The sequence below is a fragment of the Cydia strobilella genome, chromosome 19 (genome assembly GCF_947568885.1).
Source record: "Cydia strobilella chromosome 19, ilCydStro3.1, whole genome shotgun sequence".
Taxonomy (NCBI): Eukaryota; Metazoa; Arthropoda; class Insecta; order Lepidoptera; family Tortricidae; genus Cydia; species Cydia strobilella.
Genome location: NC_086059.1, coordinates 1,335,855 through 1,348,597, shown reverse-complemented (window position 1 = coordinate 1,348,597; position 12,743 = coordinate 1,335,855). Strand labels below are relative to the sequence as shown.

The window sequence follows — 12,743 nt, the reverse complement described above, 5'->3', positions numbered from 1 at the left end:
CGTATAATCGATCGATTATGAATGCGTTCGAACGATGTCGCAGCACTAGTTGTACTTTTTATGCGTTCTTAATTTGAATGCGTCTTGGGGTCTATTCTGATCGTTTGTGATATTTTATCAGCTGCTGTGTAGAATTGTGGTTTTATCGTGCAGTTTTAATTAAAAAGGTAATGTCGTGGATAAGAACTAATTTGACTGAACGTACTTATGTAAATAGGTCTACGTAATGTACATGATTATGCAAATAAATAAATACAAATACAAACCTCTCATGAAAAAACCTATAATAAGCTAATAATAATAAAAAACCAGTAACACGCCAATAAGTACGCACAATTTAACTTTTTAACGTGTCGCCGATGGGGGCGTATTCTGGAACTCATAAAGCATGATTATATAATGTCGCTCGTATTGGGGCGCTAATAAAAGAAGATCAAATTGCGATTGCTTTCGTGTTTGTCGGTTTTTTTGCGATCGCGGCGATATTAGAAAATGAGAGAGTTTTTGAACGTATGTGGGTGGAGGGAAAAGCATTTTCATTTTGGAGTCAGTCGTAAAGGACATTGAATCATTCGACTTCCTATGATTTACAAAAAGGACTTTTGTAGCTATTTATTTGCTGTGAGACTAAGTTTCTCGTGTTTCATTTATAATATTGCCTATGTTAATATTATGCATGAGTTATAGGCACTCAATTTAAATCGTATAAATTCCATCCCCACTGAGTGTATATTACTAATAAACGTCTATTAGTAGAACTATCCACTGGTAAAACTAATTGGTAACTAAGGTATCCCATAGTTAGCCATTTTTAGTTTTTTTTCCTCTTATAAATTAACTTTTTAGTTACAATTATGTACTACTGTTATGCTAAATGAAACTGCGAATGGAAATTCTAATTAGATACTAGAACCACCGGGAATAAATCTTCATTGTCCAACTATGACCAAAATACTACTTAGTTCACTAGGCCAGTAACCGTCAGTTTAACCTAAACATGTCATTATCTCCTGTTATACGCTTTCTGTATGATTACAGTGTCCTATTATACACTATCGCTAATTTCCTGTCAATACAATGTCGGCACGAATTTTATCAATAGAAACGTTGCGATATTTCGTTTGAAATTAGAATCAGCGACGTTTCCGCTTCCGTTCCGATATTCGATGTTTGAATTAAGAACGTTGCAAACAAATGAGTAATAGATTTTTAAATTTAAATAATATATATTTTAAGCCGATTTCGAATTTTATGTTACCACAGTCACAACACTATCACTATTCGAGTATACTTTTTAACATAGGTATTCTTACGATTATTTGACGTATTATTTGAACCGAGTACTAATTTTAAAACTTGAACAGTTCCAAACTAATTATTGTTCTAGTACACGTAACGAAACCATGAATGGAAATTCAAAATTAGAATCTAATTTCAAAATATTGTTCCACAGACACCTGAGCTATTTTTTTAAAGACAGGGAGGCAATAACCATTAAGGCGCGTTCAGAAAGTTTCCTTTTCAATAACGCGTCTGATATTCAAATTAAGGCGGAATTCGTAGCGATATATCATCTGGGCTAATCAGATTTTTGCGTACATTTCCTAAATGTTTTTGGCGATTAAATACGTTAGGGGGGATAATTTAGTGGATATTGCTATCTTTTTTTTATATTTAATAACAAGCACTTAAGGGCCAATTTTTTGCAATTCGATTGTATTGCAAATTAGTGTTTTTTATTTATTTTATAATACCTAGTCTGACAGAACATTATTTTGTCTCTAGATTAATAAAAATGTTGTAACAAGTTATATTAAAATTGTGTTGCGTTTAAATTTTACTTAACAACTTAAAAGCACAATATACACTTAATAAAACAAAATTAAATAAAATGACAAACTACTTATAAGAATTATCATTTCTGTTACCTAGTATTATTTGTCTTACACCAAAAACAACTGAAATTAAGGTTACTTTTCAAAATTGCAAGTCTTAAGTTAAACCCCTTCGTCGACAGACCATAAAAAAAAGTAAAATCCATCAACCCGCAAGACATTCCAATTTCAAATTTTCAAATTTGGAACTTCATTCAAAATTTACGAAGTCAATATATCCGGGGGGTTATTCCGGGGTCTCAATACTCGGAGGCGTCGTAAAAAATAATTCAAATCGCTCTTACGATACCGGCATTTGCATAGTAAAGTAATGCGAAAATCTATGCGACGCAATTTAGCGCGTTCGCGTTGTAGTCCGGTACGGAAACGGAGGGTGAAAAAGTTGATTAAAAAAAAATATGGAAAAAGACTGGCGCTTACAGTATTGTTGTTGAGTTGCTTATGAAGATTAAAAGTATGTAAATTATTTTAAAATTGGCTATAAAACGTATCGTAAGATGCCCGTTAAAAATCTTTAAATATCTTGCTAGTTTTTTTTTAAACTTTCAAATAAACGTTACTGATCGCATTTTTTGAACGAGGTAATCGATCGAGGAACGAGGTGTCGTTTTCAAGCAAAAGGTACCTCATTGTCGCTTGCCATAAGGACGCTCTGTCAGGTTTTTCGTTAAAGATACAAGCAATTTTCGTCCTTATGGTAAGCGACAATGTGGTACCCTGGTGGTACCCTTTGATTGAAAACGTCACATTATATTAATGCAAACAAGGGATAAGATTATAATTACAACGAAAAAATTAGAAGCTAGGTGAAATACTTCAGTATTTATATTTTACGCATAAAAACACGGCATTGAAAGCATTTCTGAATTCTATACAAATTCATCCGTCAAGAATTATCGTATCCGTCATCATCGAACCAAGACGTTCCACATTTAACCGTTAACGGAAACGCGCACTAATATTAGAGACCCCGCGCAAGAAATTTTATGTGTTATTTTTTTCTTGTTTTGAAATATGTGCGCCTTTAGCTTATTTATGGGCTCCATAGAGGTTATATAGAAGCTGTATAGAGGTTATATTTCGTAGTAATGAGGTTTCGTTCGCAATTTGAATGTGGATTGAGACGGGGTGCATCGCTTTTAAGCTTTTAAAGGCGATTAGGGCACTTTTCGATTGTAAATGACGTAGAAATAATTTTAATGCCTTTTTTATGTTAATACAAAAATACGGTAGGTATTAAATGTGGTTTCTCAAGAGCTTTAACAGAATATTTTCTTTAATCTAAATTAGTCCTCTATTTTTATTTAATTCAAAGTACATATTATATTGGTTTTGATAGAAAAAGGATCGCTTAATTTGAATAAGTAGACGGTAAATAATGTATTCTAAAATTATTATAATTAATGCCTATATTTTATTTAATTTACGACATAAATATTAAATATTCAATAGACCAGTTATATGCACTCTATCTATTTATAATAACCTTACTAGATTACTAATCTTTGACCTAGACCTTTCCCCGTACCTAGGTACTTAATGTTGAGGCCAAGTACATTAGGTAAAATGTTCGTATGAGTACTTAATATTGAGGCAATGCACATTAAAAAGCTAATAAAAAAAGAAATTGCTTTAAAATCGCGAACATACGCTCATCATATATTCGAAGCGCGTTACTCACACATGTCCTTCGCGGTTGATAAAACATCAAAGTAATTTGGACAAAAATACTCTGTCCCGATCTAGATAGTCGCATAACAGTCATATCAATGACTATTATACAGGAAACGTTCGTTAGCGATTTCCGTCGCGAAATAAACAATTAATACGAATTAACACCTTACAGGATGTTTTAATTAAATGGTTAAAGTATGAATATTGTTAAATTGAAATATAGTATCTGAGTAAAGTCACATACGACATTTATGTTTAATATTTGTCGATAAATATAACATTAATATAAAAAAAAATTGCCTTCGGTTACCGCGATAGTTACTCATGAAATAAAATTATGAAAACGGATTATATGACGTATATTGAATTTATAATACATCCCGACGTTTCGAACCCTTTACAGTGTTTAATATAATCCGTTTTTAATAGTTTTATTATATTAATACAAAAACTTTGCGTAGTTTATTCTATTCGAAAATAAGCTAAAATTATGCGAAATGTTCAAAAATATGTAATAATTTTATTACTAATAAAATATGACTAAAAAGAAGCGATTTCTTTGGTTTTAAATGTACCGCCTCCAATCTTTTCCGCTTTGCCCTGAGGTTGACTGGTAGAGAATGCCTCCGCACTAAGTTCCCCTTTTGTACATAAAGTTTTTCTATTATGCAATAAAGTTTAAATAATTAAATACAACAATATACGGATTTTTTTAAGTGTCACTTCCATTATTAACACATAAATACAAATTCAATATTTCCAAGTCAAAATAAAATTATAAGTTACAGTTCTACAGAATTAAAATACAATACAAATAACTACGTTCTAATCTGGTTAAAAAATCTGAGTACTTATACAGCTACGTGAATCCTATAAAAGCGTCAAAAATAACGCAATCAGTAATTAATAAAAACTCATACGGACGTTGTTTTATTATAATTCAGTAATCAAAATCACAATTATCATGGAGCGGTATAAACATTAAGCTTAATATAAAAACATCTTATGTCCATAAGAATAAAGGGGCAAATACGCCATTTTAATACTAAGGGGAAATACTAAGCAACTTTAAAAAAAGCTTAACTTCATGTAAATATAGTGGCACATACGCCGTTTCGATATTAACGTATTTCATTCACACGATAACCGAATCGTTGACTTTTTAAAAATTTTGACAATGAATACGTATCTTTAGAATATATGTATATTGTAATTGTTAATGCGGGTTCGGATTTAAGCTGATTTGAACTTTACTGTTAACGTGTTAAAGTTGAAAGTTAATTGTTTTAAAACTGATACGAATTGGATTATTAATTCTGAATTTGGAAATCACACGTTTAGGTAATTTATGAATTTTAATTATGTGTATTTAGTGAAAGGCGAGAACAGTATATTTTCACATTTTGGAAAAATTTAATAACAGGAAATAATTTAATCACTTTTATGTTCTTTAATGTAACTCCAAGATATTATGAAATATAATCAATAATTTACTACACATATTTCCGTAAATCAATGTAAAACGAATACTTTGTATGAAGACAGACACACTAATCTACGTAATGCCATGTCAATTCGAGTTTTAGTTATTCAATCTGTTTCCGATATGATACTGATCTGAAAGTGTTAAAAGTGAGATTTATTTAACCAAAAACGTCACTTTTGATACTGGCATAGATCATATCGGAAACAGATCGAACAACTAAAACTCGAATTGGCCAGTACATCATAAATGGCGGCCGTATTACCTCTCTCGCTCTACCGATTCTCATGTTTTAACAATATTCCCAAATTTTTATTATCTCCAGCTGCATTCTATCAAAACGGGACCGTCCGTTGAACCCGTCACGGTACACTTAGCCGCGTATTTAATTAATATAAATAAATTACGAATAAAGCATTTTTTATAACAACTCATTATCAGATTTGAAATCTAGCGGGCGAAACTATATCGCCTGGACTAACTTGCGCTCCGATCAAAAATGAACTCTAATTCTTACTGTATAAAGCTCAATTCTCTTTGTATTTTTTAAGACATGGTGACCAAATCGTATAAAAGTTAGTCCGGTGAATTTGGTGTTTTATCTACCGTGTCCATTATTTTCGGGCGATATTTTCCACGGTCCAAGTATCGCGTTTTCGGTGATAGGGACCTGGTAATTGTAGATGTGTAATCAATTAACCAGCGTCCGGCTTTATAGGTAATTATATGTTTATATGTGAAAACGTAATTTGGAAAGAGATTGTTCAAGATTTCGCACCGTGAAAGAAAATATTGTATATTGAATACATTTTGTGTCATCTAAGCTATAATACGAGGTATAATACAATGTGGCAAACGTCATACATATTTTCATAGGAATTTTATTTTAGAAGAACCTGATCGAATAAACTGAATTATAATCCAAAAAAAGCTTTCAGCGGTGTCAGCATGGTTGCATTTTTATCACCTATCACTATGCCTGTCACTTTCGCACTTACCTACTTGTTAGAACGTGACAGGCATGGTGACAGGCGATAAAAATGCTACCGTGCTAAGCCCGCAGAAGAAAAATATCTGCGTCATTTATAGATAAATGTCAAGGTGCATTTTATATCCCACAACCGGGTAAAGTTCTGTACACTTTCTAATTTCCATACTGACATCAACCAGTATTACAGCTGCCACAATAGTCCCAAGACGCAATAGAAAGCACATTAAGACCCAATCAACCATGAAACATAAATCTGACATCCGACCCTGTTCTCACCGACCAGTCACCTAATTTATGCAAAAATACCATCAATCCATCGGAACGCACCCCTAAATAGCCCAATAAATTAAAAAGAAAAATTGGAACACATTTAAAATAAACCAGTTTGCTCCGATATTCGAACTTCGAACCCTTCAATTGTTCTATGATTTATTCCCGAATCTGCATATGGTAATGGTGACGTTATAAATATGTTTTTTTAATAATTATTAACATTATTTCGTACCGGTTCGGTACTTAATATGCGAATAATAATTAGTTTCCTTATTTCTTGAAGGCATTCTCACGGCAAGGGTTGATTGATCGGACTGTGTCGTAATTAAATATTCCATTTTCGAATATTTAAGGAATTTTGTTACCAAATTCTACCAAAAACTTTAGCTACCGTATGAATTTCGTACTGAACTTATGAATATCACATAATATTTTAATACCTTCGTATAATTCGCATTAAATAAAATCTTTAGAATCCTTTAAGAATCTTACAAAGCATAATTTATCAAACATACTTTGCAGGACAAACGCAACAATAACAAACTGCGACATTAATGCATGCACATGTTTCTAAACAGATCTTAAAAAATCTATTTCTGAACTCAAATCAATACGCCGTTGACATCTGCCCTGCAACCCTAATCCTATCTTAAAGAAAACCAAAAGTTAAAACCGTAAAACGCCTAAGATCACCCTAGCATTAATTTCTATTATACACCTTAGATTTCTAACGATAAGGTTCATTTTGCATTGCATGGCAAAGGCGTTTCCCCTTATTTTTAACCGACGCTCTTCAATCGAATCCTTTAAATTCGGAACACAATGGCGCATCGCATTTACGTAACCTGTTTCACGAATTGATAGCCGATTTTAAATATCGACTATTCTCAGATGCATATTTGCATACGCTTTCTTGGAATGCAAATGAGTGGGATAGAGGATATGGGAACTGTGCGTAGAATCACACTGTATGGTAATGAAGAGATAAGGAGGCGAGATGTTGGTTATCTGTGCCGGTTAGTTGGACGCGCGCTTTTGACGAGTCAACGTCACGCGCGAATTAAAAAAAACGGTGTGTTCGAATTTCGAACGCCGCTTCAACTGTTTTTACTTTTAATTAGGTCTTAGGTTAGTGATATAGTGACATTTTGTAGTTTTAATGGACGTTTTCGTAACGAAATTAGTGTTTTACGCTGGTATTATGAAAATAAGGAATTATTACATGGAGGTAAGTTTGTATTGTGCCGTACCGTAGCGTCGCTACAAAGTGCTACGGTGCTACGTGTTTTTATTTTCTTATTGTGTGTTTTTTTACTGACTTTTTCCTTTTTTTCAAAAATATTTTTACAATAGATTTTTACAAAAAAGTTTTTTTTACTAAAAAGTTTTTTTTACAAAAAAATTTTTTACAAAATAGTTTTACTAAAGTTTTTTTTCGGAACGGAAAACGATAAAGCTCTCGTCGCGTCGTCGGCCGCTCCCCACATCCTAATTACGAACCAAATTAACAACTTCTGTGACCCGATGTGAATCATATTTTTACATAGTTTAAACTTATACACTATGGATGGTATAGAAAGGATGCCAATCTCTTATGGCAGAATTGTTGCAAAAGTGACCGCTTTCAGCTTTAAATAATAGTTCCTAATCTCTCCGGTGGCGCTAGTTAGGCTCTGGGACATGAGTAAATAACCCGACCAAATTACGTAGGTTGTTTTTGGTAGTATTTCGGTGTATGGTGGCGCCGCCTAATTACTGTTTTTTGATGGACACTTTTCATACATAGAGATTTGGCTCCTTTATACAGTCTCCATGTTATACACTTTTTATTTACAATGTTATGGGATCAAGTCATGGCTTTACAAAGTTAAAAAGTGGACAAATTTAATAAATTATACTTAATTTTGATATTTATTTATTTACAAATATATGTAGTGAATTAATAAAGTGAAATTTATATCCTTCAATCGCACGGAAAAACTTACGGAACTAAATTCAGAAGTAATTTATAAAAAAATAAGTTTTAGCGCCGGTTAATTTAATTCTTGCAAGAATTATTAATAAATATATACATATAAAAATTAAAGAGATAAATTCTAGTTTTAAATTTATAATATTATAGTTTAGTTAGTGTTTATTTAATTTTATTGTATTTTGTATATTTTGCTTCCTTCTATAAGGGCATAAATAATATATTTATATAAGAAATGACACAAAATAGTAATTGCAAATCCAAATAAAATAAATTCAACTAAAATAACACAATACCAAAAAAGAATCGTAAAACCTATCGCTCTTTTATAACATTTTAAAATCTTTCCATTTCTATTACCCAAATTAAAAAAAAATAGTTTAATCAATAAAATTTGCTGTGACCAATCCCAAAAAAAACAAAAGCCAGAGAGAAAACGAAGGCCCGTCGCTCCCCACATCCCCACTAATTACCCTCTCGAATTAACATCTTCTTTGGCCCGATGCGGGCGCGATTCTTCATTAACTTTTAACTATCCATGTTTGCATTCATTACATACGGAGACATTTACAAATGGGAATTAGGGAAAAGCCTTTTGAAACTTGTGTATCGAAAATGTACATTGACAAAATTTTAAAGGGTTTCCTTACTTTTTACATTCAATTACCTGAACCTAAATTTATTGCTGGAACACGACACACGTTACGTTAAACACGAAAAAATGACACTGAAATAGATACAACACTACAAATTGAGTCGAATTCTATTTTCGAAATGAATACACCCGTTTTCGCTAAAGACGCGTTCCAATAAAAAATGTAACAATTACTAACGGAATACACCACAAATTGGATCGAGATCGATTTACAAAAATAAATACTCGCCATTTTCGCTAGAAAAATTTAATAAAATAAATCACAATAACTACCGGGCTATACCAGAAATAGAATCGAGTTCGATTTTCAAAAAATAATACTGACCGTTTGTTCTAAAGACGCGTTCGAAAATAAAACTCACAATTAAAACCGGCCAGTGACTACACATTAAAATTGATCAACATAACGTCGTTATCGTACCCTTCTCAGCGGTCACGCCCGCTTTTTACATCAATGTTTTTCTATAGACCCCCTTCCACAAGTATACGGATAAGTGAATGATGGGGGGTATCAAAACATCCCTTATCAGACCCCAAGTTTTTGGGTTTAGCCGATACATGACTGAGGCATTTTGCGTGACGGTTTAAGGGCGCCTATTGAGGCATTGTTTTCGGTTTTTTTGTTTACTTTTTACGATATTAATATTCATTTTAAGGGTAATTTCATACATCAGATACTTTTTAATTAGACGATATGACAATGGCATGTAGTAACTAGCAATATATAACGAAGTACTAGTATCCAAATTTTGTTCAATTCACGTTTTTAATTTTTCATCATATTTTTTTTCGTTACTTATGGGACAAGGTAAGTTGCTTACCTTAGTATTTGTCAGATAAATGCTCACCGTTAGCATTTATCTGACCAATACTGAAAAAGTGAAAGGCTAAGTTAAGCTTCTTAACTATCAAAGCGTTAGGTACAGAGCCCATTGACCTAATTTTATAACAACAAACTTATACATTCTGAAATTCAAATACCTACCTATAATAAACGATTATTGATCCAACACATTGAACTCCTCTTTAGCCCAATCCAAACATTAAATACCTAATTAAAACACAAAAACAATTCTATTTAATGCAGAACTCGAAACTTTTTTCGCTCATATTAATTCCCTCATATTGACGCACCCTCCCACCGGGTGTTAAAGGGTAAGGGGGGGCAAGGGGAGATAACGGGAGACATAAAACGTAGATCGCTAATTCATCATAAGTTAAAGGGGTTTTTATGTACGGACTTGGGAAACACACGACATGAAACGCACTAAGAGCGCACGAGCACAGACGCTTATAAGACGTTTTTTATTTGCGATAACCGGACTTAGCTGAGGCGTTTTAAAAGGACTTAAATGCGTATGTTGTTTAGGTTTTATATGACATTTTGTGATTTGTAAAAATGCTTACAAAGGCTAAAGGAGATATTAGAATGTGATATTAATTAACGGTGATCGCGTTTGCTGTAAAAGCTTTAGTATAAGGTATCGGATCCGGTAAAATCCGGTTAGAATTCCTTTGAAAACTTTTTCCGGTTTTTTTGGGGCTACTTTAAGTGAACTTAAGTCGAGATATCGGCGATTGAAGTCAATTTCGCCATTTTTCCCTAATACTTTTTCGAATTGAAAGTTACTGAGATTACACCGTTATACATACCTACAGAATGAATATCAGACGGAAATACAATTTTAGACTAATCGGTTACACCCACGTATTTTAATAATAATAATTGATTTCTCGTCAATCCACTAGAAAAATATATAAAACATTGAAAGAGAACACTGTAAATTAAGTTTATTTTTAGGGTTCCGTACCCAAAGGGTAAAAACGGGACGCCATTACCAAGACTCCGATGTCCGTCTGTCTGTCACCAGGCTGTATTTCATGTCATGAACCGTGATAGCTAGACAGTTGAAATTTTCACAGATGATGTATTTATGTTGCCGCTATAACAACAAATCCAAAAAAGTACGGAACCCTCGGTGCGCGAGTCCGACTCGCACTTGGCCGGTTTTTATTAATAACACACGTATTATCCAAAAAATTTGCCAATTTCTGTTAGTGATACTGACATATTGTTGTAAGCCTCATCCACACTTTTTCTACACTCTTATAGGACGTATGTGCATGTATGTCCCCCTACGGCTCCCTAAGACGTAATTAACAAAGACAGCGAATTAGGGCGTTTGGTCACGTGATTAAAAAGGGTAAAAACTTTACCCTTCGATCCCAAATTGGTTTAGACGGGTCGTGGCCTTTTACGTAAAAGTATTGTCCACAGTCTCTTAATTATTTGAAAAAGGAACGTTGCTAATTGAGTAATACTTAATTTAAATGGTTAAAAGACTAACAGGACATTTAGAATAAATGCGCATTTTTGTTTTTTGTGAGTTTGATTTAGATTTAGTTTTTCGTTTTCTATACTTAAACTTTTTACCTCTGCGTGATAGAGTCAGAAATGATGATATCCGCAGTAGAACTAGGGTCACCGACATATCTCGCAGAATTGCAAACCTTAAGTGGCAGTGGGCGGGGCACATTGCTCGCAGAACTGATGGCCGGTGGGGCCGAAAGGTTCTGGAGTGGCGTCCGCGTACCGGAAGACGAACTGCCGGTAGGCCTCCAACGAGATGGAGCGACGACCTGGTGAAGGTCGCGGGAATTCGATGGATGCGAGCGGCACAGGATCGGTCGGAGTGGCGAGCCTTTGGGGAGGCCTATGTCCAGCAGTGGACGTCTATCGGCTGACATGATGATGATGATGATGATGATGATACTTAAAGTTTTTACCTACTACTAAACTTGGTCTTACAGGAAGTTTTATGTGCATTGTAGGCTATTTTGACATACTAAAACATAATGGAAAGTTTCATTAATGTTTTTTTCATGATAACCTCACATCAAGTCAAGAGAGTCGGCATCGAATTTTTCAACTAAATCGATTTTAAACTAATCCAATTGAAACTTTCCTAATACTTGAAAAACAATTGAAACAATAACTAGATCAATATAATGACATCAAAAGCTCAAACAGGGGATGCGATTAAAAGGGCCGACTTAATGAAATGGATTAAGGAGTTTCGATAAATACTTCGATTGCTAACTTTCGAAGATCGAGTGACAGAGCCATTCGGCTGTAAATTAGCAAATTGTACACAATTATACATGTACATGTATATAAATAGCATACATTGTTGAAAGTTATACAGGTTAGCCCAAAAATACGTTGACAAAAAATGTATACGAATGTTTGTCTTTTACAGAATATCATCATTATCATTAAAACTACTATCATTTCACTAAAACAAAATGTATTGTCTTTAAAGTGTTTTTTTTTATCAGTGACGCATACTTTTATTGAAATTATCAACAATATGCTGCGCTAAAAAATATGTCAACGGAATGATTGTCTTTTACAGAATATCATCATTATCATTAAAACTACTATCATATCACTAAAACAAAATGTATTGTCTTTAAAGTGTTTTCTTTTATCAGTGACGCATACTTTTATTGAAATTATCAACAATATGCTGCAGTAAAAAAAAATGTCAACGCATGAAAAGCGCAAGCCAAATTTTTGGAAAGAAATAAGTAGAATAGTGTAAGTGTAGGTGATTTTTCTAAAGTGTCTGCAGTGATTGTAAAATTTTTTTTTTTCATTTTCATTTCATTTCATTTATTTAGCATATATAAGCATTACAGCGTTATTAAGCATTATTACTAAGCATTATACGTTTTTAAATCATTCTGGAAGTTCTAGCCTAGAAACGTTTTTAGGCGGCGTATTTTTTATTTTATAG

At 33.1% G+C, this 12,743-nt stretch overlaps 1 protein-coding gene across 5 annotated transcripts in view; it reads left to right on the top strand.

Moving 5' to 3' along the window:
• LOC134750021 (homeobox protein cut) overlaps positions 1–12,743 on the top strand; it is a 209,142-nt gene that overhangs the window by 66,011 nt on the left and 130,388 nt on the right. Inside the window, exon 1 of one of the 5 annotated variants that reach the window (XM_063685089.1) lies at positions 7,439–7,544. The exons of the other annotated variants lie outside the window; for them this stretch is intronic. Coding sequence (XP_063541159.1) covers positions 7,476–7,544 — 69 coding nt within the window. The 5' untranslated portion in view covers positions 7,439–7,475. Of the gene's footprint in view, positions 1–7,438; positions 7,545–12,743 lie in introns of those variants that run through there. 5 annotated transcript variants of the gene reach the window in all.